The sequence below is a fragment of the Elephantulus edwardii genome, unplaced genomic scaffold (assembly GCF_000299155.1).
Source record: "Elephantulus edwardii isolate Elephantulus edwardi_28Jun2011 unplaced genomic scaffold, EleEdw1.0 scaffold00001, whole genome shotgun sequence".
NCBI lineage: Eukaryota > Metazoa > Chordata > Mammalia > Macroscelidea > Macroscelididae > Elephantulus > Elephantulus edwardii.
Genome location: NW_006399751.1, coordinates 22,063,030 through 22,090,015, shown reverse-complemented (window position 1 = coordinate 22,090,015; position 26,986 = coordinate 22,063,030). Strand labels below are relative to the sequence as shown.

Sequence of the window (26,986 nt, the reverse complement as noted above, 5' to 3'; positions counted from 1 at the left end):
ACCAGCATTTGTTGCTTGCTGTTCTGTTAAATTTTGCTAGTCTTACTGGGGTGAGATGATATCTCATAGGAGAGGAAGACTCTTGATGAAATGGATTGATTCAGTGCCTAGAGTGACGGGGGTAGGGTAGGGGAGTGGGTAGGTGTATCAGAGATAGTGAGAATGGCACAGGATAGAGCAGGATATAAAGTTGTTGTATGCCACTATGAGTCACAGGAATCTCGATAGCACATAACAACAACAACAAGACGTGAACATGTTCTTTGTGAAAATGCAGCAGTTGAATGTGAATGACTTTGTTGTATGTTCTCCTTTATCTGCTCTCGTCTGGCTTTCCCCATTGTTTCTTTCCTTTCTAGGCACATTGGTCTTGCTCTGTTCTTACACACATGCTTAAATATTGCTCTTCTTTTAAGATGAGCTTCAAGTACCATCTGCCATGTGGAATCCTTTTTCCAAAAAGTCCGCCAAAAAACAAGTAATGTAAGTTGCTGAAGAGAAGCAGAATTTTCCTTTCTCTTGCCAATTAGGCTTAGAAGTGATATATATCTTTTAAGGGGCTTATGATGTGAAGAATGTCATCATAAGCAACACCACCCTAAACATGCTTGCAGAAAGTAGAGCAGTGGATATGTGTGTGTGTACCGTCAAATCACATCTGACTGGTACAGGAGGAGGGCATTGCCCCTCCTTCTCCAGCAGAGCATCTGGTGGATTCGAACCGCATTCCTCGATTGCAGTGCAGCTTTTTGCCACTAGACCACCAGAAATCCCTAACAGTGAATATTTTATATCACTGCTTTTTATAGCGTCACTAAGTGGAAGCGGAAGACCTAACACATAGCTCAATCTAAGAAAAGCAATCATCTCTGAAAGCCAAAACTATGTTAGAAGTTAGTGATCTTCAGCCTACTCAATCGAATCACATCAAAATGAGATGAAAAGTCAGCTCCACAGGAGATTTCAGTATTTAGTCAAAGATGTGAAGCCCTAGTACAAGGAACTGGAAAATGAGTCTGATTGCTTCTTGAATCACCCCCCTTTCACACAAGATCAGAAGAACTGAATGAGACCCAGCTAACATTATAGAATGTTCTTTTCAAAGATTTTTTTAGAAGAATCCTAATCAAAGTGGGATAAATGGGAAACAGAATTTTTAAATTTTCAGGGTCTCTAGCCTTTCTGGAGCCATGGAGGCTAGATCACCATCAGAACTGTTGTCTTGAGGTAATCTTTACCCTGAGACCAGAGACTCCCAAAAGTGTTCTTTAAACCAAACTAAAGCTTAGCCATTAATGCCTGCCTTGAGTATTGTGCTCTATTAAAGAATTTTCTGTTATGTGATTACCTTGGCAATAGCAACTTGAAATGCTAGAGGAGAATCTTTGCAGGAATATTGATTTTATGTTAATGGTGGTGGAATAATTTAGAAAAACATTATAATTAGTGGTACTGAATTGTACATTTAGGAGTTTTTAAATTAGTGTGTATTTTGCTACATATATTTTCACCTCAAAAATAGTGAATGCAAAAAGAAAACTGGAGCACAGTTTTACTTTGCAACACATGGAGTCTCTAAGTCAGAAGCAATGATTACTAGTAAAAGAGCATTGTTTTTAAAACCTACTGCATGATAGCCTGGGCTGTTGTCCTTTTATGAATATGGAGGAAGCAAACCAAGACACCTTTGTATGATGCCCTCTCATCTCTGTGAAGGGTGGTCATCAGACATATCATAAATAGGACATTTTCCAGAGTGGAACGAGCCGATGGTGACAATAGCAGTGTTTTGAATTTGAAGCTGAGAGTTATTGTAGAGATTGGTAATCTCTTTATTAGTAGACACGTGAAGTGAATATATTGGGATAGGACAGTTGTGTGGGCTTATGTGCATGTGTGCTTGCCTTTTTTTTCCTCCTTACTAAATGCTTAAATAAAACACAAAATATCTGGGAACCACTGGGAACAAATAGCTCTAGGAATTACAGTTTCCTTTTTGAATGACAAATTGCAGGGAAATATTTCTTTACTGTATGTTCAGAACTTCCTGAGAGAAGTGAATATCTTCCTTCCAAACCTTAGTGAATGTTTTTCTCTGTCTCTAAGCCTGCTCTGTATACAGGCAGCTCCCAGTTGGATCATCTGGCATCATTGTAGGATATGTCAGAGCTCGGTGGCATGAGGGCCCCAGCAGCGGAAGGTTCATGACCACCAGAGTTTCTCTAAACCCTCTTCCAGCAGTTTAAGTTATAAAGATTTTGTGTGTTGCATCTTTGACGAGTTACTGGTTAATTTATTCAACAAATACCTTGAGTTCCTTATCTCGGCAAGTCCCAGAGAAGAGATGCTGTGAAGGACATAAATGCCGGACAGTGGAACTTTGCTGTCTGGTAGGGAGGAGGAGTTATTTTTTTTATTTTATTTATTCTCACCAGTGGGCCAGTTGGCAGCCTCAGGATGGTGAAGAGATTGAGATTGTTCACAGCTTTAGTTTGCTTGGCTCCATAGTCAACACTCTCGGCACCAGTAGCCAGGAAATTAAAATATTGCCATGGGAAAGTCTGCTGTTAGAGACCTCTCCAAAGTACTGAAGAGCAATGGTGTCTGTCTGGAGACTAAGATGCATCTGATACAGGCCATGGTCTTTGCTATCACTTGTTATGCATCAGAGAGTTGAACAATGACCAAGGAGGATAGAAGGAAGATTGATGCCTTTGAGCTGTGGTGCTGGAGAAGAGTATTGAGGGTATCACAGACTGCTAGGAAAACAGATTGATCCTGGAAAGGGTCAAACTGGGCGGCTCCTTGGAGGAAAGGATTCTGAGGCTCCGTGTAACATACTTTGGACATATTGTAAGGAGAGACAGGTCCTTGGAGAAGGACATCATGTTTGGGAGGGTGGAGGGACAGCGCAGGAGGGGAAGGCCCTCTATGAGGTGGATTGATTCCGTGACTGGGGTAATCAGGATGGGTGTATCCGAGATGGTGCAATTGGCACAGGACAGAGCAGAGTTTAGGGCTGTTGTACATAGGGTCGCTATGAGTCTCAAGCGACTCGACTGCACACAACAATGACAACAACAACAATTTATTTTAATGAAAACAGACTTTGGATTTCCATTCATTCATAGTTGCACACTTTCCTCCCTGCCTACCCCTCCCCCCAGTTAGCTTTTCTCTTTGAAAAGTAAAAAACAAAAACCAAAAAAACGCCAACATTTCGAGGAGGAATTTTTTTATGGGTTATGCACGGTAGGAGGGCACACTGGTGGTGTAATCCATAGGGAGTTGTACTGTTAACCCAAAGATGATGCCTCTCTGACAGTTTGAATCCAGGAATGGCTTTGCAGGGAAAAAAATGGGCAGTGTCCTCCCATGCAGTTTATAGCCTCTGAAAACTCCTTGGTACTATGATAGGAGTTGGTTCTGACTCAGTGGCAATGAGTTTGAATTTTGAGTTTGGCTGCACACAGGGAGGAGGCAGGGAACTAAGGTTGGGTGAGTCCCAAGATGCCATGGCAGTGGGAGAGCTTTGAACTTCCAGAGAGCAAGCATGACCTCAGTTTTTTCATCCTCAGATCTTTCTATAGCTGACTCAGTTCTTAATGGATTCTTTTTCTTTCTTTCTTTTTTTTTTAAAAATATGAAATGCTTCGTGAATGTGTGTGTCATCCTTGCACAGGACAGGGGCTGTGCTAATCTTTGCTGTGTTGTTCCATATGCGCTGCCAAAGAGCACCCTTATGGATTCTTGATGAATAATGCTTTCAGAACTGGAGAACATTAGAATGAAAAAGTGATGGTTTGTGGAAGGAAGACCTAGAGAAGTGACCATTTTTGTTGAGAAGAATGGTTTCAATGGCTAGAGGCAATAGCTACGCATCCCCACCCCTCAGTCGTAGAGTTCTTTCATATTTATAGCCACCGTGCATTGGGTCTCTGAGGATGTAAATCCCTGTCAGGGGAGACTGACCAGCTTTCTCGCATCCTTATGAGGAGTGACTGGTGAATTCTAATTGCTGATCTTTTGGTTGACTGTTGGACATGTAGTACACTATGCCACCAGGCACTTCTTGGGCAGGTAATATTCTTAATTGTCAGACTTGAAGATTATAATTGTCTCTGCTTCCAAGTTCAAGAATTCGGCCCTAACAAAGCCCTAGAATGTTACTAGTACAATCACAATCCCTTATAGTTTTTCCCTTTAAGTAGAAAACTTCTAGGTGACTATTTGCCTATGTGTTCAGATAGAATTTATGCAGACTTAGAATCAGGGAGAGTTACTAGGTGCTAAAAAAATGATCTGTTTTGAATTTCTGGCAATTCCCTGTAAACATACTGCTCCAGTCATTTTTAATTGGGTTGAGAAAAGGCCAGGGCATGAGGGATACCAGTGCTGACATCAGATTGATCTTGGTGGAAAACAGAGAATGCCAGAATGATGCTTTATTGACTATGCAAAGGCATCCAACTGAGTGGATAAAAAAAAATTATGGATAGCATTTTGAAGAATGAGAATTCCAGAACACTTAATTATTCTTGAATTCTTAGTGACAGTTTAAGTCGTTGAGTGGTTTCTCAAAACAGAGGTAGGTTTCTCAGAGTTAATGCCCTCAATTGACTTTTACTCTTTCCTGGTATGTAGTAAAAAATACTAACTGCCTCTTTGAAAATGTGATTATTTCTTGTGTGGATGTGAATTATCTACTTATGTGACATTCCATTTTGGTTTTATGGCTACTGTGCAGATACACTGACATGGTCAAACAAACAAACAAACAAACAAACAAACAAACCCAAAACCTAAGAAACAGACTCTGAATATATACACATATACGTGTGTGTACACTCATGTAGATATCCGAGTTTTTGACTATTAAGCATTTAGGTTCTTTAAAGCCTTGCTTTCTGTGTAATAATGAGTTGTTTCCGACTCTTTGTACTTTCTTTGTAGTAAACATTAAGTCTTCCTTTGTCAGGTACTAGTAGCTTAAAGCACTGTTGCTTATTTAGTTATAAGTCTGGTGGAGAGGTGGTGGAGCACCTCTCAAGTTTGGGAAAGGGAGTAATAGGGCTTGTTTGTGTTTACAGGGTCATCCAGCCAAGTTGCCTGAAAGTCAGCCTGAAGGCCGAAGGGTTATTTATAAAGAAACATTAGCTTACCCTTTCTCCACTTTGGAGTCATTTTGATGTGTTAATATTCAAACTTTTTTTTAAAAAAAACCAACACAAAACACCCTAAAACTTAAAATATAGTAATTGAGTCCTAGTTTTATTCTTGAGCTTTTCTTGCTTTGTAGAAAGCCCTTCCCGGGCAGGGCGCAGACTAGGGAGAGGGAGAGAGCGGAAGTGAGAACCATCTGTAAGACTCTCCAGCGAGGAAGGAGCTGTGACATATTGACCACACTTGCTCTTCTCAGAGGCTTGTTGTTCTAAGATCAGAGCCTTAGAATTCTCTGTGGGGGACTTAGGTTTCAAAGGTCTGAATCACATCCTCTAATTCCCCCTGCGAAGCACCAGTTGTATTTTTAAAATGAGACTTGAATTTGATGTGATAAACTTGTTTTGTCTTTGGAATTCTAAAGGAAAAGATCCTGAGTTTTGTTTGTGTTCTGAATTTGAAAACCGTATTTGAATAGGTACATAAAACCCCTTGATACCTGTAAGGAGGAGGTACCTTTGGATCTGCCTTAAGACGGTTATTGTAGAATGAGTATCAGGATGCAGGAGGGGCGGGAGAGGCTGGAAGCAGAGGGATGTGGATGTACAGGGGGAAGAGGGGATTAATTATTGGATTGTACAATTTGACGGGAGAGGGGAGGGAAATTGAAAGAATTTGTTCGAATTTGTGTTAAAATTTTGTAAATAGTAAAAAAAAAAAAGAAGATTCCATTAGCTTAATCCAAGCTACCAAGATTGTCTCTAACGCTTAAATTTAGGCTATTCTTTTTTAATGCAGTTTGTGAAGACAGGACTATTACACTCTTGCTTTGAACTTTAACAAATTTGGGGGAGAATGTTGTTGTTAGGTGCTGTTAGGTAATGCATTTTAAAACTCATTGCAGTGAGGAGAGGATTGTTGTTATTGTTGTTATGTCCCATCGAAATGCTTGCGACTCAGTGACCCTGTGTATAAGAGCCCTAAACCCTACTCTATTCTGTACCAACATTATTGTCCCTGAGACATCTACCCCCATTACCCCAGTGACTGAATCAATCCATCTCATTGAGGGTCTTCCTCTCCTGCACTGTCCGTCCTCCCACCCAAGCATGACGTCCCTCTCTAAGGTCCGGTCTCTCCTTGTAACATGTCCACAAAATATGTCAGACGAAGCTTCAGAATCCTTGCCTCCATGGAGCAGCCTGATTTCACCTTCTCCAGGACAAACCTGTTTGTTCGCATAGCAGTCCATGGCAAATTCGGCACTCTTCTCCAGCACCATAGCTCAAAGGCATCCATTCTCTTTCTGTCATCCCTTGTCATTGTCCAGCTCTCTGACACATAGCAAGCAATTGCGAAGACTATAGCCTGGATCAGGTGCACCTTGGTCTCCAGACTGATGTTGTTCTTCAGTACTCTGGAGAAGTCTGCGACAGTTGACTTTGCCAATGCAATTTGTCTCTGGATTTCCTGGCTGTTCGTACCAAGAGTGTTGATTGTGGAGCCAAGCAAACGAAAACTCTTAAAAATCTCAATCTCTTCCCCATCCATAATGATGCTATCAGTTGGCACAATGGTGAGAATCTTTGTTTTCTTGATGTTGAGCTACAATCTGTATTGAAAGCTGCAGTCCTTGATCTTACGCAGCAGGCGCTTCAGGTCCTCCTCAGTTTCAGCAAGCAGGGTTGTGTCATCTGCATAACACAGATTGTTGATGAATCTTCCTCCAATCCTGATGCAACATTCCTCCTGCTTGTACATACCCGACTCCCAGAAGTTGATCTCTTGTGCATATAGTTTGAAAAGGTATGAAGGAGAAGATTAGGAAGGGAGAAAGTATTGCTTGCATATAGAAAACCCCAATGCGAAGTTCCCAAAACTCGAGGAATACTCAGTATTGATGTTAGGGAGGAATAGACTGGCTTGGCAGATACTGAAGTTTGGATGAAGAAGCAGAAATTATTTTGACTAGAATGGTTTGGTTTTGGGTGGTTTCCCCACTTGTCTTAGCCTTCCTGTTGCTTGCCACTTCATTGGCCCTCTTGGCTTTGGGGTTGCCATAAAGTTGGAAGCAGGAGTGGCATCCACTTTCTAAACATGCCTCTAGAAACTCTGTGAACTTTGATAAATGTTGATAGTTATAGAAAAGCTTCAGGCCTCTTGTTCATAGGGGCCTATGAGTCATGCTTGACTTGAATGCCATCAGCAACACAACAAAACTGGAAGCAGGGTTCTCTATAGTGGACAAGTTTCAGTAGGGTTTCCAGACCATGGCAGACTGCTGAGAAAACGTAGCCATTTAAACATTGCCTGCTGTGGTGCCAGAAGATGACCTCCTGAGGTTGAAGGTGTTTCTGTGACTACAGTAGTGGGCGTGAGCACAGCCATGGTTGTGGGGCTCAGGCAGTGTTTCATTCTGTTCTCTGTGGTTACTATGAGTGGGGGGCCCACTTGATGCCTTCCAACTAAGTGTTCCTTGTCTTCAAATGACTAAATTACTCTCTAGATTGATACTATGCAAGTTCTCTAAAATGTGTATTCTGTAGTTGGGATAATTCCCTCTGCCCAGACTCTGGTGACCTAGTGGATAAGGAGTTTGGCTGCCAAACCACATGCAGGTAGTTTGAATCCACCACCTGCTCCGAAGGAGAAAGATGGTCAGTTCTTATTGGTGTGATTTACAGCCTCTGAAAACCCACCAGAGTGTCAGCCATGACTTCATTCTGATTCAACGGCAATGCATTTTTAAAACATTCCTTGCTCATAAGTGATACTCAAGAATTATTTCTTGGATTCATGAATAATGAATTATTTTAAGATAATTTCTTAAATGCTTGCATCCATGGTATGAATTTAGCTTGTTAAGCTATTAATCAGGAAGAGGTTGATTCTGATCTAATTGTTATTTTCTTTCTCTATGATATGGATGCATCCCTAACATGCATTTGTATGTATGAACACTGTGGTCTCTGTATTTATGTCTGTGTCTATGTGTATATGTGTATGTTATTTGTTGTTGAATGCCATCAGGTCAGAACTTGCTCACAACTGACTCCACCTGTCTTAAATCTCACGAGAGGAGATTGCCCGTCTTTCTCCTTAGGAGAAGGTGATGGATTCAAGCCATGTACCTTGAATTTGGCACACAACCTCTTAACCACTGGTCCACCAGAGCGAGCTGCCTATACTTGGAGTGTAATGAATATTTAGGAGTCTTGGTGGTGCATTGGTTAAATGCTCACCTTCTACCTGAAAGGTTTGTGGCATAAACCCACTCAGAGACTTCTTGGAAGAAAGGGCTTGATTTTCTACTCCAGTGAAGATTACCGCGAAGAAAACCTCCAGGGCAGTTCTTCCCTGTCACACAGGGTCATTGCTCGGAAATGGGCTCAGTAGTGGCTAACAACAAAATGGTATTTGTTGCTTCTGTTTCCATACTGTGAAATAACTTTGAATCTTACTTTCCAAAATAGATTTGTATGTTGATTCAAAATAAAAACCTGTATTTTGCCCAGGTCTTCGGGTGCTGGAGGAGGTGGTCGGGAAGTAGTCTTCTGCTGTTGGGCTTCTCTCCGCTCTGCGGCAGAAACGCCTTCCACACAGGGCATCAATGCAAGCCTGAAGAGGAAAAACAATTCCTTCCACCTAAGCCATGGCTTATCAGTTATACAGAAATACCACCTTGGGAAACCGTCTTCAAGAGAGCCTAGATGAGCTCATTCAGTCTCAACAGATAACCCCCCAACTTGCTCTTCAAGTTCTCCTTCAGTTTGATAAGGCTATCAATTCAGCATTGGCTCAGAGAGTCAGGAACAGAGTCAATTTCAGGGGAATTAAAAATCATTTCAAGAAACATCATATTACTTCCCACAACCTCTTGGATAACCTGGCATAGGAAGATGGAAATACCAGTGGACAGTGATGTGTTCTGCTAACTGGGCTCTTTAAATACGTACAGATTCTGCGATAATGTGTGGACTTTTGTTTTGAATGATGTTGAATTCAGAGAGGTGACAGAGCTTATTAAAGTGGATAAAGTGAAAATTGTAGCCTGTGATGGTAAAAATACTGCCTCTAATACTACAGAATGAATGGGGGGAAATGGCTTTTTTATGCCATTCTCTGTTATTACTCTTGGCCTTTTGAAGAGAAACTTAGAAGAGACTTTTTTAATTTATTCTAGCAATGCAGAAATTACTCCATTGTGCTGTGCTGTCGGAGAAGTCCAGTAGAGAGCTCGTAACTTTAGCCGCTTCCATTCACTTACTACGCAGCATGAAGAAACCCAATTTTTTTTATTAACAAATCAAAAGTTGTTACCTTCCTATAAATATTCTTTAATAAATGAATTTTAAGACATAAAAAAAACCCCTGTAAAGTTAGCCCCAGCTTTATTGAGCACCTGATATATTTTGGATACAATTTTGGGTATGATGTATACATTTTATCCCAGGAAGGCTTACCGTCCAAATTGAAGCCTGGAGAAGGCGATAATTTGTGGTCATTCCTTTTCCATTACAACACATTCCCTGTTGTCTCTCTCAGTCTCTGTCTCTTTCTCAAAAAACCAGAGCATTGTCTTTTGGGTTTGCAATTCAAATGCAACCTCTGGTTGGGTCTGCAGTACAGGTTGCTGTACGAGGCCACTGTTCAGTGACTTCTACCAGGGTGTAACTGCTCCCCCGCCCCTCCCGCCCAGTTTCACCCAGGATGCTGGACGGAAAAGCTCCCATGTCTTTGCAGGCACCTGGGGGCATTTAAAGTTTGATGATGCAGAGTGGTTTACACTCAAATGTTACAGAATGAAAGGTTAGTTTTACTGAACTGTCTGAGCCATTTGGAATGTGGGTGTAAAGTAACATAGATCAGAATGTGTGTTTTAAAGTTAGACAAATGTTAGATGCAAAAAGTGGTATTTGAGTGGTGCTCTTATAGGCTTTAACTCAGGAAGGAATATGTGCAAAATCAGTTTGCATTTTGAGAAACTGAAACCAGTCCTTTTACTTACAGTCCTTTTAATTTAATAAGTAAAGCATTAAGTAGAACATAACGTACTCAGGACAATTTGGAAAGTCTCTAGGGGAATTTATCTTAGGATGGGGTTTTCTGGGATTTGCCCTTAGACGCCTTTGGGTCATCCTTGACTTAATGACACCCCTACAGCAGAAGGGATGCTACCTGGTGCTGTACCATCCCCAAGACCATTGCTAATTACACCATACTAGGGTTTAGTTGCCTGCAGTAAAGTTATAAAACTTGACTCTGAGTTAATTGCCATAAGCCCCTTTTCCAAAAAGTTTTAGAACATTTGTGCTGACACTTTGCTTAAATCACATTTATTTTGAGTGGGAAAGGCTACTTTTATAGATGGTCGTTCTCTAATTATCTTTATGCCTGGTAATAAATGATGATCATTAAAATTCTTTTGTTAACAGAGATACTAAAAATACTGTAAGGGCTTATTGAATTTTAATTAAGAACTCTGATTGTCTACTTGTTTTTCACTCCTCCAAATCAGGTGTCTTTTGTTAATTTCTAGGCAGAGGAAATAACACAATTTCCTCCTTGCTCTGTTTCCTGCCAGCTTCTATCTGTTGGAGCCCAGTGTTGTTTGGGGTCCAGATTTGGCAGCTTTCCACTGACATTCCTCTCAGTAAATATCATCTTTTTCTTTTATGAATATTTGTGTGCTTCAAGTCCTCTATGCTCTCTGTCTGATCTAAGCTATAGTATTTTCAGACTCTTTGTATGCATCTGAAAGTTGCACAGTAAATGAGGAATGGCAGAAGAAGAATTGATCCCTTTGAATTGTGATGTTGGTCAAGTGTGTTGACTATCCAACGGACAGCCAAAAGAACAAAGAAGTATGTCTTGGAGGGAAACTTTGCATTTCATACTTGGAGTATGTTGTTAGGATGTTCCTGTTCTTGGAAAAAGATATCTTGCTGGGAAAGGTTGAGGGCCAGAGAAAGAGAGGAAGACTCTCATTGTGGTGTTAGTTTAAAAGTTGATTTTTCTAGCTATTACGTTAGTGCACTCTGTTCTGCAGCTAACTTAACTGCAGACACATAGTCTTGCAAATCATCAGCATCTGTGGGAATGAGATAAGAGAGACAGAGTGAGAAAGAGACAGAGGGAGAGAGAGAGACAGAGACAGAGGGAGACAGAGAGAGAAGGGGGGAGAGAAAGTGTGTGAGTGCACTGTCTATACTGAACAGCAAGATTTGAGGAAGACTGGAACAAAATCCTGGTGAGAGCCAGACCAGAGTGAGATGCTGACAAATGACAGTGGCAGAGGGACTGTGGCAGGGTGTATCCTGGGGCTTTTTGCATTTGTGCCGGCTACAGTTAAAGTTTTGTTTGCCTGATGATTGAAGGGAAACCTGATTTATAACTAACTGCTCTGACCAAACCTTGCTGGATGATTGAGGAAACCAGAGGCTTCTGGTTTGTGTTGCTGAACTGAAATCAAGGCTTTTACTAATTTCTTAATTATGCTTTGCTGTTAAACTGGTTTGGGACTACTGGTCTAAACCTGGACTTACATTGTGAGATATTCTTTGCCTCTCCCACTCCTCAATCTGTTTCCCTAATAAACCCCACTCTTGGGTACCACAACTGTGAGTAAAGTCTGTGAGTTAACATCGAATACTGAACCCAGTGTTTGGTGGAAATAGGTGCAGGAGCATGGGAGTGGCATATCTCACCTAGTAGCTGTCTGTTTGCTGCTATGGATTATTATTGATGGGGACAGTTCCCCTTTATGAAATGGATAGAGGTCAAATTAAGTCACTCCCACATTGCTCCTTTTGTGCTCAACAAAGTGGACTGACCACAGTGATTTTGACAGTTGTTGTTATGTGACTCATAGTGACTCTATGTACAACAGCCCTAAACCCTACTCTATCCTGTGCCAATCGCACTGCCTCTGACACACCCATCCCGATTACCCCAGTCACTGAATCAGTCCACCTCATAGAGGGCCTTACCCTCTTGTGCCGTCCCTCCACCCTCCCAAGCATGATGTCCCTCTCCAAGGACCTGTTCCTCCTTACAACATGTCCAGAGTATGTTAGATGGAGCCCCAGAATCCTTGCCTCCAAGGAACAGCCCGGTTTAGCCCCCTCCAGGATGGATCTGTTTGTTTTCTTGGCAGTCCATGGCACCCTCAATACTCTTCTCCAGCACCACAGCTTAAAGGCATCAATTCTCCTTCTGTCCTCCCTAGTCATTGTCCAACTCTCTGATGCATAACAAGTGATTTTGACAGTAGGCTTGAGCATATCAAGAGATTGTGAGAATGGTGCAGGGCAGGGCAAGGATCATTGTTCACAGGACTGCGGATGAGTCGTAGTCAACTGGATGTTTGTTACCTAACAGCAACTGCAGCAGCAGGGCTTAGGAAGGAGCTCTGGTGGCAAAGTCAGGAGGGAGCTACGCTGCTCATTCAGAGACAGCACCTCTCTGGTCTTTACATACCAAACTCCAGACCAAATCCACCAACTGCTGTGAAAGAGAAAGCCTCCTGTGTGACTTACAGCCTCTGAAAACCTGTTGGAAGGTGAGTTATGAGTTTGATCTGATTTGATGGCAATGAGTAGTGAATTACATTTTTATTGTTTTTACCCATTTTTTAGAACATTTAGAACATTCCTACTAGAGTTTGTCTATTTTCTTTTGACTTAAATGATGCCCCTATGTGTGTCAGAGTAGAATAGTGTTTCATAAAGTATTCAGTAGCTAATATTTTAGAAGTGGATCATCAGTCCTTTCCTCTGAGTCCTTCTGACTAGATATAAATTGGTAACATTTGGGTTAGCATATTGTTAAATAGGGAACACTGGTGGCCAAGTGGCAAGAAACTGCAATCTGTCTGGCGCTGAGTTGGCTCCATCTCATCCCTTACCCTCCAGTGGGTTTTTCGAGGCCACAAATGGCATAGATATGGCCCATGTTTGTCCCACAGAGCAACTGATGGATTTGAACCTACTGCTTTTGGATTGGCAGATCAACTTCTTATCTACTAGGTCACATACCCACTCAAAGCATCAAGCATTTGCACTTCTCAGGAATGTATAAACATCTGGAAGGTAGATAATCTTTATTGTCTAGGATCATTACCTGTGCAGCAGGCCTCCTGTGAACTCAGATGGACACCACTCTGTGAATGAATAACCTCAGTTTGCACCTATGCCTTCGCTTACTCTTCCTTTGTAGTTTCTAAGCGATTAATTCAAGACAATAGAAACCATTTACACTGAGGACAAAGCCTCTCAGCAGCTAGGTGAGCCTCCATATTTTTAATGATTTGCTAGCACCAGGCAGGATGCTGCCCCTGTCACTGGAGGACTTATCCCCTCTGGTGTTTTGTGTGCTAAGCTAGTCTGGGTGCTGTTTCCTTTGAAGCCCCATTTACAGAGGGCAGTCATCAGCAGATCAGGGATCTCTGCTGAATGGCCAGGAGGGGCAGCCTTCACGCTCTGAGGGCAGATGTTTCCTCTAAATGGCTTCATCTAATTAACCCAATTCTTTTCCTTCCTAGAATAATTCATTCTCCCTAGGAGCGCTGGAGATGAATGGTGTTGGGCTGGTAACTGTAGGGATGCGATCACTCCATGTCAGGAAGCTGGGCAGTCACCTTCCACAAAGACTCACAGCCCTGGAAGCCTGTGTATTGGTATTGACACAGTAGCAGTGGGTTTGATTTTTTAAAAGCCTCTTAAGGAGTCCCTAGTGGGGAAAGAATTCTGGTGCCAACCCAAAGGCGGATGGTTCGAACCCACCAACTGCTTTAAGGGAGAAAGATGGATAGTCTCCTCCCGTGCTGTTTACAACCTCTGAAAACCTGCTGCAGGGTAAGCTATGGATTCATTCTAATTTGACAACACTTAACAACAGCAATAAGGAGCATTAGTGATGCAGTGGTTAAAACTCTCAGCTTCTATCCAGAAGGTTAGCACTTCAAAGCCATCAGCCGCCGTTCTGCAGAAGAAAGATGAAGCAGTATGCTTCCGTGTAAAGATCGTTGTTGTTATGTGCCGTTGAGTCACCCGTGACTCATAGTGACCTTGTTTACAGCAGTACTAACCCCTGCTCTGTCCTGTGCCAGTCTCACTGTCTTGACCCACCTACCCCCAACACCCCAGTGACTGAGTCAGTCCACCTCATCGAGGGTCTTCCTCTCCTGCACTGCCCCTCCACCCTCCCAAGCATGACATCCCCCTCCAAGGACTGGTCCCACCTTATAATATGTCCAAAGTATGTCAGACGGAGCTTCAGAATCCTTGCCTCCAAGGAGCAGCCTGGCTTCACCTTCTCCAGGACGAACTTGTTTGTTCTTCTGGCAGTCCGTGGTATTTTCAATACTCTTCTCCAACACCACAGCTCAAAGGCATCAACTCTCCTTCTATCATTCCTAGTCATTGTCCAACTTTCTGATGCATAGTAAGTAATTGCAAAGACATGGCCTGTATCGGGCACACCTTAGTCTCTAGAGTGACATTGTTGCTCTTCAGTACTTTGGAGAGGTCTCTGACAGCCGGCTTTCCCAGTGCAATTTGTCTTTTAATTTCACAGCCTTGGAAATCCCATGATGTAGTTTTACTCTGTCCTGTAGGATTGCCGTGAATCAGAACGAACTTAATGGCAGTGGGTTTTTGTTTCTCTTAAGCTTCTTTTTGTACACTTCTCCAGTACCTTTGTGTTCCATGTTTGAGTTGAAAGACCCTCCCAGCACTTTCGCATATAGTCCCCAGCAGAAGGAAGATGCTTGCTCAGCCAACCAACCCTGGCCTGGACAAACGCAGGCCTGTGAGATTCAAAGAATTTGATCTTTTAAGCTTTTTGATCTTAAAAGAATTACAAATATTTAAAATTGTGAAGGAAAAAATCTTATAAGTATCCCATGCCATTTATTTTTGCATTATTTTCCATAACTAGTATTGAATTTTTTACATTGAGAGTTGTAGTTAGCTCTGGTGGCTTATTGGTAAGGAGTTGCACAGTCTACCCAAAGGAATGCAGTTCAAATCTATCAGCCGCTCCAGTGGGATAAAGATGGACAGTCTTGTCCTGTGTGATTTACTGCCTCTGAAAATCTGTTGGAAGGTCAGCCTTGAGTCTATTCTAACACTATGCTATTCAGCAACAGCAATGCTGAAGTAGGCTTTCACCTCTAAGGAACCTTGTAACATGGGAATGTGTATCCTATAAAATACGTTCTTTCACATGTACAGAAGGTTCAAATACTGTGGTGAGGGTAAAATGCAGTTGTGATTGGTCATTCTGTAAGGCCACGCAGAAGTAACACAGTACCTAGTATATATAGAGTCTGTCACGAGCAGGCTGTAACTGACGCGTCACCGAAATTCTGTGGGATCTTTTTTTTGGAAATCAGTATAATTCTAAAGGAAGCAGAAACTTTTTATGCCAATTTGTCATGTCTTATTTTAAAGCCCAACTTTTTAGCTTTATTTGATACATTTTATTGTTGTCATTCTAAACCAGATGTCTTCCTCAAATGATTCATCCCCAATGAGATTATTTCTGTTTTGTAGCTAACAGAGAAACAAGCTTTTCCCAGTTATGTGGTCAAAATAAGCAATGTAGTTAACTATATTTAGGGTATATGAATGTATATAGAGCTGTAGATAATGAAGTGATGATTTATGTTTAGCTATTAATCTAAAGGTTGTTGGATAAAATTCACCCAGGCCTGGCAATCTACTTCTGCAAAGATTTCACCCAAAGAAACATAGTAGAGTTATTCTTTTCTGTAACACGAGTCAGAATTGACATTGCCACAGTGGATATGGTATTTTTTGGTTTTTGCTATGTGTTTTTTTTTTATAATGTTCTTGGAAAAATTATTGTAACCCATTTTTAAGAGCGGTAAAGCTGTCTTAACTACCATGTGTGCCATGATGTAACAGTCTTTTTTTAGTTTATTGAAATGATAAAGTAGGGACTTCTTTGTCAAGAGAAACATGTAAAAAAAAAAGCACAATGTAGAGTTTTTCTCCCTTTCACCAGTTAGTTTTGTATAGTGTTTCCTTGTTAAAGCATTTCAGTTTTTCTGTGACTTGCATTTTACTGTAACTCCTATGGTACTATATATAGTTGGGTGTTGCTTCTAGATGCTATAAAATTTAAAATTATCTTCCTTTTTTAAATTAGAGTATTTAATTCATTAGCATTTAATGTAATTTAATTTGATTGAATTTAGGCCTACCATTTATTTATTTTCTTTAGGTTCATTGACTTTTGCCCTTTTCCTGCCTTTTGTTGGATAACTTTAATTTTTTTTTTAATAAATAATACCATTTTTCAATAAACCTCTCTCTCTACCCCTCACCATAGCTATATTTCTTTACTCTTTGCGTTGCTAATCCAGGGGTTGCTCTAAGTGTTATTGTATACATCCTTAACTTTTCACAGTCTATATCAAGTTTCTATCTGTACCACATTAGTTAAAGCAATATTGCAGTTATTTAGATTTGCTTGCCATCTATCCCCTCCAATTTGTTTCTAGATTCTTTATTACAGGGTACATTTTGCTCAATGCTATTAATCTTGAAAGAATGATCTGCTTTTGTTCTCTGTCATCTCTTCCTCTGAGACTAGGGTTGTTTGAAATGCTTACCCGTTTTGTGGTTATTGGAGGATACCTGTCTTATAGAAATGTTAATATACCCTGCTTGCAGTGACATAGGGCAAGAATGCAGCAAAACTTCCCAGTATAACAGTACAAATAACTCCAACAGCTCCTTTTCTCTGAAGTGTGTCTTTGAGATATGATGGGCTGAGTAACTAGTTGATGGGATAAGACTAGTTTAATGGGACTATTTTCAGTGGACATGATTTTAAGAACATGAGTCAGTTAAAGATGTAAAGATACCTATGAGAGTATTTTTCCTACGATAGTTTTGTTGGTTTGGCGTTTTGGGTTGTATGTTCCCCCCCGCCCCCACCACCCCTCACCCCACCCCCGCCTACCCCGAAGGCCAGCTTTGTGCTTTTATAAAAAGAAGAAGAAATGGAGAAAAAAAAGAAAGGGAAAGAAAACCCAACCCAACACCACCGACCCCATCACAGATGCTATGGAAAGCATACATATTTTTTTTTATCCTTTTTCCCCCTTCTCTTCGATTTTCCGTCTTGTGAACAACCTTTGCCTTTGCCCTTCATCTAGTGTAAGCTGAAATTAGAAATTGACAAAGCCCTTGGAGGTTAGGAATTTGTACTTTTTTTTTGGGTGGGGGAGTCACTTAGTTTTAGAAACACCCAGTTTTTAGGGCTGTGCCGGGGCTAGAGAGGAGCGAAATGGTTCAAATTGTAGATGAGGATTTCAAGACAGAGTTATTTTAAGAGTGTAGAATTCAGAAGGGGAATTTCCCAGGATGATTTGAAAATACTTTAGGAGTAAGGAATGAATGAGAGAAAGTGCTATTTTGTGAGTTTTCTGGGAAAAGGGCATGCCATAGCAAGGTAGTGGCAGTTATCTGAAGACTCTGGGTGACACAGCCACATGCTTGACTGTGAGTCTACCCAGAGGCACTTGGCCTGCTGCTTCTGAAACTACTAACAATTGAAAACATGGTTCCTTTGACCCACAGAGAAGGTTAACCCGTGTCAGAGATGACTAGCAGCCAGTCACCTTTTAATAATTATTTGAGTTTAAGAAGGATTTTGTGAAGCAGAACTTGTGTGTTAAACACTTTGGCTAATGAAGGTGACGAACTGAAGTCCTCAGAAGGGGGAATCATTTTAGAGAATGGTTTCTCAGCAAACTCATTAGCAAAGAGATGGGGAGCCTGGAAGGTTGGGAGTGTGCTGCTTTGGGCAGAGCAGTGTTCTGAGCAGTATGCTTCGGTGTTGCAGAAAGATTTTTCTGCCTTGTACTGTAGAGGAAGCAAACCTAGAGAGAAAATTGAAGGGCAGAGAGCATGGAGTGTTAGGAAAAAACAGCTTCGCCAGCGCCCCCAGTGTCGAGGAGAGCAGAACCGCCATGGAGATTAACATTCTGAACAGAAATAAAATGGAAGAGAACATAAATACCAGCTAGACAATTTTGAACATGCAACCCAGCATTCCGCCCTGACAGAAAAGAACAGATGAGCCTCCAACCAATCTCCTAAGGCCCCAAAGCAATAGATACAGCTGTTTGGAAACTCACAGTGAACATGCTTGGTGTTGGGAAGAGTTTGGCTCTAAATGAACGGCTGTTTTGCTGGTCTGGAAATGAAGAGGAGACTACATTTAAAAGCCAGTCAGTCCCTATTCTTAGAGCTCAAGTAGAGGACAGAAGAAGTGGGTAAAAGCATGCGCTTGATGTGGTGGAACAAAATGCATGCTAACCCCTTACGTTATCGTCATTATACTAAGCTGTTCATTTTTGTGTGTGGTAAATAACAATGCTGACACGCTCACAAAATAATGCAGAGCATATGGGTCACAACTGTTTTTAACTAAAGGCTCCTCTACAGATTTATTTAGGTTCTTTAATTATAGAGTGGTTTGGAAGACTGGCATGTGGTTTCAGTTTATAGTCACAAATGCTGGCCTTGGTGATAGGTACGTGCTCACATGGCCTGAGAGAAAGAGGAACAAGATTGGAAATATGGCTTACATTTTCCAGGGTGCTTCCTTATTGTAATTTTTTTTTTTAAAAAGTAAGTGGAAGCCAGATCTGAGTTTGATGTGTCATGAAATGTAGGCCGTGCTGGAGATAAGTGTGCAGGTTGTACATGTCCAGTTTCTCCAGTGTTAGAGTGCTTGAAAAGAGCACTTTTGGTGTGGTGTGCTATGTGTCACACAGCTGACTGTCAGCAGTTCAAACCCAGCAGCAAGTCCAAGGGAGGAAGATACACAGTTCACTCCCAAGAAGATTTATAATCTTGACAGCCCAATGGAAGGCCACTCACAGTCAGAACCATCTTGACAACAGTGAGGGTTGTTGGGACTTTTTTTGTTTTGTTTTAAGAGCTTGACCTGGTAGACATACACATTGACTTGGGATTGATGACTCTTTGTAGTTCCCTCTCCACCCGAAAAAGATGTATTACTTTTAAACTTCTATTTCATAATAAGCTTATACCTTCCGTTAGATGAATCAAGTCATTCTCTGGGGATAGCAGCTTACTATTTCTATCCAGAAAAACAAGACAAAAAGAAGTACTTCACGTAGATGTTTTGACTTAAATATCAGGGTCAGTACACAATCTTCTGAAGGTTGCTATGTATGTGTGTGTATTGTGTGTGTGCATTTAATTGGATAGTTGGTTTTCTGTGTTAGAAGTAATTTGATGTCACTTTATAATAGGACAGATAATAGACTCAGGTACATTCCTGGGAGGGCAGGAAGGAGACTCATATTAAACAGCCCAGAAAGCGTTCAATACGAGTGGTTGGAAGAATTCATTTGTATTTGGCATCATGCACTTTCTGGGTTGGTGGGCAATGATGATAGTAACTGTGGCATCTCTGAAATAGCATCTCTCTTTCTAGCATAAAAGCTGTAGCAGAAAATCAATTTCCTAATTTTTTTTTATGCTTCACAGAGCTCATTCTGGTAGTGATTTTGTTGATTCTTGGGTGGGAGACAATGGATTTGATTCTTGGGTGGGAGATAATGGATAATTTCCTCCATGTCTCAGAATTCATTGGCGGGTCAGCTAGATTTGGTTTCACCTTGATGACAATGAGTTTCTTTGAAATGTGTAAAATCCACTTACTCATTTCTCCATAATTTGCTATTGTATAAGTTTAACCCTGTGTTGCTGACGTATTGTACTGTTTGCTTGTCACTGACTCATTGCTGACTCTCTAGCAGGTTTTCTGAGGCAGTAAATCCCACAGGGAATGAATTACCCATTGTCCTCCAGTAGAGCTGCTGATGGATTTGAACTGCATGCCATTGGGCTGGCACTGCAACTTCTTATCACTCCTCCGTTAGAGCTCTCTTTTAACCTTATGGCTGGCATTAATTATATCGGAAAGCTTTGGCCTAGAGGAATTTACATAGGGAATAAGTTGCATACATAATTAATTAAAACACAACTTAGATTTCTGGCATTCATACAGGGCTGTAACTTTCACATTTTGATAGGCTTTGATTTAATCTTTCAAGGGAGATGTATAGCCATTCTCCAGTTTATAGGTGAAGATACCCCAAGTCCAGCCAGGGTGAATAACCTGTTCAAGGTCACAGGTGGTGAATTGTGTATCTGAGGTGCAGTGCAAGTACCTACAGTGTTTCCTGCCTCTGTATTCACTCCTCTCTCCACTATTTGCCCCTGCTGTGCAGTGGTACACAGAGGGGATGTTTGTTTCCACGTCGGGAGTCTGAGGAAGTGAAGCATGAGACCACCGAGTCACCTGGGAGGGTCAGCAGGGCTTTGGTGGTGCAGAGAGAAAGACATACCAGGCTGAAAAGGATTAGCATACACAGTTCATATTAACAAGTTAAAGACCAAAAAAAAAAGAGGATTCTTGTGTTAGATTTTTTCCCCCCTTTGTGTCTTATATTGACTTTTATCCGTGCATTAATTTAAAAAATGCACTAGAACATACCTAATAAGAGCACAGCCATTGAAAAGAAAACCCTATGGAATGCAGTTCTTCTCTGAAACAATCTCTGTGAGTTGGGCTACCTTAATGGGGTTTTTTTGTGGAAGATGCTGGAGTCATTTATGTGACAGTTATGATAGTCTTCTGTACGGTGGGCCACAGGAGGATCTCCCAGGAGTTTTCCTCCACAGAGATGAAAGTTCAGATGTAATTGTAAGAGTATGTGACCAGAGGGGAAAGAATATGATGCGCGCTATTTCTGGAATTACGTTACACCGCTTCGGGAATGACGGGTAACCCCTGCTACCTCTTAGGGTTTCCTCTTCAGAACTGCTTCAGGATTGACTGTAACTGTGCATTGAGACCCCGCACAGCTCCCAGCATGCTGAAGGTGCTCGGGAAACCAAGAGTGTTGGCCACTCCACATACTTTCTGAAGGGGAAGTCTTGGATTCACCTAAAAGGCCTTCTGGGGTCTCTTTGGTCAAATTGAAACACCTCCTGTTCCCCAACCCCTCACATTGTCCCCACACTGTTCTCTTACAGTACCCTCATAATCCACAATTCCAGGACCAGTTGAGGCTCCACCGTCTCACATAGCCTGGCTTTGCCAAGTTATGACTCTCTGTGCTACAGTCTCATCATTTTAAGTGAGAATAGCAGGGGTTGCTTCTCAGTAGTTGTGTTGAGATTAAAATACTTGGGTATAAAGGAGCTTGGGGAAAGCACAGATGTGTAGTAAGTGTTGGTGTTAGCCACTGTGCTTCCTGTCTGGTAGATCCCTTTTCCTTACAGACCAGCGGTGTAGCTGGCTTGCTGTTGTCTTGTTCATTGTGGAGCCTGCCCTTCTGTCTTTGTAGCTCTTTGCCATTGCCCTCTGTTTTGTTTTCTAGCAATATAGAACTATAAGGCCCCTCATCCCTGCCTCCCTGGTGTTTTGAGTTCTACCTTAAGTGATTTTTATCTTTCTAACTCATTCTTTAGGATGGTTTTTTCCACCTCTTACAGATCTACTAACTCCACTCCTGACCTCCTGGAGATCCCTTTCTTCTTCTGCATTATCTTCTTCCACATGCTCTTATTATCTCACTATTTTTCTATGTGTATCTCTTTCCTTTCTTTTAACTGAATAAGAAGCTGCCAAGTCTTAACCTTTACATTCTCATCAGTTATCTCAGTTCTGTACACATGTCAGAGACTCCATAAATTATTACTAATTACTAAATTAGAAGAGGGATTTTGTCTAACTTTTTAAAAACAATTTATATTGGTTTACTTACAGAGTTTGTATACTTTGTGTTTCAAACTATTCTTCATTCATATTGTGTTTCATATAATCATTCCCATGCATTATGTTTTATAAAATTAATCACTATTGGACTTTGCCCATCATTACTCTGTCTTTTCAGGTCCTTGCCAGATCCTTCCTATTTCCTTCACCTCTTCCTTCCACCCACCAAATTGTGGAACCTTTGGTTTCACCTCTTCCCACCCTCAATTATTAGACTTGTTTTAAGTTTAAAGAGACAAAACTGACCTCACTGAATTTTGAGAAAGTAAAGGTCAAGATGAAGATTGGCCTGTCCTGCTTGATCCATCATAGTCTTTGCCACCTTTAAAGTAGGTGGAGTTTAATGGCCAGAGATTAGCCAGGAACCATGGCAAACTCCTGGTACCATTGTGGATCCCATTACCTTACAGTGTCAGTCATTTATTTACAAAGACACTGTTGTATGTTTAGATTAGTGTAGATAATGCCAACTCTTTGGTATTTTATAGCTTTTTTTTCTAATGTTTAAAAAAAGTTTTTTCTTTCTTTTTGTAACTTTGATGTATTGACCTGAAGGTCTCAACATAATTTAACTGTGGATATGTGCTGTAGCACTTCCTCTTAGGCTCAAGGAATTGCCTAGGCTTTAATAAAATTAATCAAGTGTAGGATCAAAAGCTCAGACTCTTTACCACTGAATTGGAACTAACTCATAGCTTATGTGCTCCAAGAGTTATGGAGCTCAATCGCGCGAGAGGATGTTGAAGTCACATGGGAGGACATTACCCAGTTTTCTCTCGAGGTGTTGGTGAATCTGAACGGCCAGCAAGGTGTAGCATCTGGATTAGCAGCATAACTCCCAGGGGCTATACGACCAGAGCCCTCAAGTTCAATAAATACCAGTGTTGTATCAGTGCCATTTTGGTCGCTCAAGAAGGCATAGGCCACTTGGGGATTGCCTGATTGATTTTAAGAATTTGGAGTAACTAAAATACAATCTTCAGCTTGATACTAAAACATCTCTGAGTCTCCCTTTAAAGACCTAGTGGTTACTTCTGATGACTGTCTAGTAATAAAATGATCTCTATTCTAAGGACTCTCCTTTCTTATCCCCTGCAGCTTTGCCCTGTCAGACGAAGCATACCGATCCCTCAGAGATCAAGATAAAGACCAGTGTATTCTCATTACCGGAGAAAGTGGAGCAGGAAAAACAGGTAAGGCTGCCACTATGAACCCACTTCCCTCTGTGTGAAGGGTAATTGAATGGCCATACAGAAGTTCAGGGAGCCCTCCTTAGCCTGAAGTGCCACAGGGAAATTGCTTTGTGGGAGTTACTATCTGTCATTAGGATCTGGAGGGAGGAATGCCTACAAGGGACTTGTCTCAGCTCTTACATGAAGCGAAAAGCCTCTATGAAAGTTTCGAGCCTATGCAAGAGCCTAGTGCAGTCAGAGTGCTGCTTCGAGACAAGGATGGTGAGACTGGCTCATATACTTCAGGCACATTTTCAGGAGGGACCAGCCCTATAAAAAGACTTCATACTTGGAAAGGTGGAGGATCTGTGAAGGACAGAATGACTTTCAATGAGGTAAATTAACACAGTGACCACAGCAATGGGCTTAATAAACCTGAGCAGATTGTGAAGGTGGCGGCGCAGAGCCCGGCAGGATTTCATTCGCTTTGTGGGTAGCGTCACTGCAAGCTGGAACTGAATTGGTGACACCTGACCACAACCATGCGGTGTCCTAAACTTTTCTAGTGCAGTTTCTGGTTACTTCATGATCTTTTATCCTTTCTCCAAGACCTTAGGCCTCTGTGTGTTTAAAACATGAAACCACTTCCCTACAGAATCTCAAAAACACTTCACTTAGAAGGCCACAACCACACTTTAGTTTTGCTAAAAAGTGGAGAAGGTACCTCAACGTCTTCCTACAGAAGTCTTCCTCTAAAAGCCTGAAGAATTGAGATTTTTTTTGTATGTACTTTTTAGACAGACAGGCATGGAATTAACAAAACTCCCAACTGCTGAGGTGGAGAGGCGATGTTCTTTTGCTTGTGTTTTTAATAAAAGCAGCTTGTACGATTGATGGTCTTGAGTGACAAAGTGATTTTACACATGGTCCCCAGGTACCTGGAAAACATTCAAGAGAGCTTCATCCTCTGAGCCCAGCTGGAGAGGTTAAAATCACTGCTGTCGGGGCTGAGGCACGGATAAAAGGATGAGGAGAAGGAGGGGAAGGAGATGATATTTTTATAATGTTTTCATCTGTAAAATGTTTTCTACATCTGCTTTGAAAACAACTTTTCTTTTCTACCCTTATTCCTTCCTCCACTCTTCTTTTTACGAAGGCCTCCTCTCCTCTTCACCCCCACCCCCCACCCTTCGGCGCAGCTTAAGGACTTGTGAGTAGGTATTAGCGCCTTGCTTCTTCCCACGACTCTTTGGAAATAACATGTACCTTTGCAGAATTGGGCAAGATCCTGGCATGCAGAGGTCCTAAGTCAGAGCAACCAGAGACTCGTATGGGTGGAAGGGATTTTAGGCATCTCTACCACAGGCTAGCCAAGTGCGCGCGCGCGCACGTGTGTGTGTGTGTGTGTGTGTGTGTGTGTGTCTGAGAGAGAGAGAGAGAGAGACAGAGAATATCTATCTACATAAGCAAATTATATACAACATTCTAAGTGAAATGAAGTGTGAAGACATGGTGTTTGTAAGAACATGTGAGCGAGCTCATTTCTGAATCCTCCACTGCCGTGGTCGTATGATATGACCTGATGCTAATGGCATGCCAGTTTGTCAGTACACTTCACAAACGCGTGTGTTCCTAGTTATAATGGTATGATTACTACTTTTAATCCACATGTATTGAATTATACTTGTTTTTCTCATCATCATGAGGATTTCCACTAAATCACATCTTCTCAACATAGTATATAGCTCAACAAAAATCAAGTAAACTTACTGAATGTTGGTTGATTGTAAAGATTTACCTAATCATCGTGATGACTAAAGATACAGGGCTTTTCTTTCTTTTTTTTTTAAAGGATATTTTGACGGTATTGATCTGTTCCTAAGTGAGTCAGCAGAAGTGGGTGGTAGTCACTAGTTTGACCAGTTTTAGGCAGTTCTTTGTATCCTTGGCAACATGTATTCAAGAAGACGGCATGTCCACTAATTAGCCATGTTAATATACAGACTGCTCCTTCTAGTGTGTGGGTCTGTGGTAATGACACTGTTTCCCTCTGGTGTCTGAGTCTGCTTCCCAGAGGACTCATGGACCTTTCTTGTTGAGGGATGCAGTGGAAATAGCTGACAATGCTTCTGAAGGTTGGTAATCATTCTTTTTGGAGGAAAACCCAACAAAATCCATTTGATTCGCCTGATAGAAGTCTAGTAGCATGGAGTTCATTCTTCATTTATTTTTTTTTCTTTCTTGCTCAGTAACTAGGGAGCTCTGTTGGCCTAGTGATGAGAAGTCACACTGCCAGCCCAAAGGCACGCAGTCGGAATCCACCAGCTGCTCTGTGAAAGATGGGTAATCTCGGCTCGACCCATTTCCTCCCTTTTCTCTGAAAACCTGTTGGAGAATCAGCTATGCGTTGGGTCCAACTTGATGGTACACAGCAACACACTCACTTATTAGCTTATTCTGTTGGTTTTAATGCCCTATTTACTACATATCATCATTTGTTCTTGTCATTTTTCATGTATTTAAACCTTCCTGAGAGTCTTTCCCCCCTATCAGAAGCTTCCCCTCACCCCTTTTCCTCTCTCAGGGCTGTTTTATTCACAGCGCACATGTTAATTGCTGCTTAGAGAGGAAGCCAGCCTAGGATCCCATAGACTTCCTGGAGCAGAGCTGCTCAGACTTTCCATGGTAAAGGACCTGGGTTTCCTCCCAATCTTGCTGACTTAGGATAAAAAAAATGAACTACTAGACAAATGAAATAAAAAGCAAAAAAGTCCAGGTTTTATTGTTTTAAAAATTATTTTTTACATACAAACTTGCTATGCATATTTCAGAAAGTGTGTAGCCCTGTAAGAGTTGACAGTCTGCTGGACATTGGGCTTCACTTGAGTAGCATTGACCTCTAGGTCCGTGGGAACCTGTGGCTTGTTATGGGGCCACTAGATGGATTGTCAGTGACTTAATTTTACTTGGATTGACAATGAACACCCCTGAGAACATAAGTTAAGAAGTCAAAAGATGTGTTGCATTGGGAAAATCTGCTTTCAAGGGTCTCTCCAAGGGGCTAATGAGCAACGATGTCAGTTTGTAGATTAAGGTGCACATAATCTGAACCATGGCCTTTTTACTTACCTCCTATGCATCTAATAGTTGAACCTGAGTAAGGAAGGCTGAAGAAGAATGGTTGCCTTTGAATTATGGTCTTGCCAAAGTCTTGGTTATACCATCAAAGAATAAACAAGTATGTCTTGGTGGAGGTCATGTCAGGGTGCTTCTTAGTGGTAATGACAGTGAAACTTAGCTGCACATACTTTGGGCATCTTACCAGGAGGACCAGTCCCTGGAAAGGGGCATCCTGCTGAGAAGGTAGAGAATCCGTTAAAGAAAAGATACCCCCTAACTAGGTAGACTGGCACAGTGACTTCAGTGGTGAGGGTGAGCACGGTGGAAACCATGAGGCTGGCACAGGATCGGGCTCAGTTCAGATCTTTTGTTCAGAGGGCCCTACATGGTAGTTGACTTGGAGGCACTTAACAATAACAAGACTTGCTATGGCATGAACTAGGAGTATCTGCTTTCACCATTGTCACTGAAAGTACCTGTGCTCATAGGTGAACACTATTCCAGATAGCTACTGCTTTTAAGTATCCACCCTCTTCTGTAGTCACTGACCTCTGACCCTTCCTTTCCTTTCTAGATCCCAGAAGTTTCCTCCTCCTGACCACTTGTCCCTCACAGAGCACACAGGGTTTTATATACGTAACTCTAACCTTTTTTCCATCTTTCTTTTCCTTCCTTCC

The 26,986-nt window shown here is 41.6% G+C and overlaps 2 protein-coding genes across 3 annotated transcripts in view; both read left to right on the top strand.

Annotated features, from left to right (window-relative positions):
• The window catches only part of MYO1B (myosin IB), a 173,699-nt gene that overhangs the window by 44,071 nt on the left and 102,642 nt on the right, over positions 1-26,986 (top strand). For both annotated transcript variants that reach the window (XM_006878750.1, XM_006878749.1), the window contains exon 3: positions 23,116-23,210. In XM_006878750.1, the coding sequence (XP_006878812.1) occupies positions 23,116-23,210 (95 nt within the window). The remainder of the gene's footprint in view (positions 1-23,115; positions 23,211-26,986) is intronic.
• LOC102872727 (transcription initiation factor IIA subunit 2-like) lies at positions 8,813-9,251 on the top strand. The gene is made up of 2 exons (XM_006878748.1): positions 8,813-8,988; positions 9,098-9,251. The coding sequence occupies exons 1-2, from the start codon at positions 8,813-8,815 to the stop codon at positions 9,249-9,251; spliced, it is 330 nt and encodes a 109-aa protein (XP_006878810.1).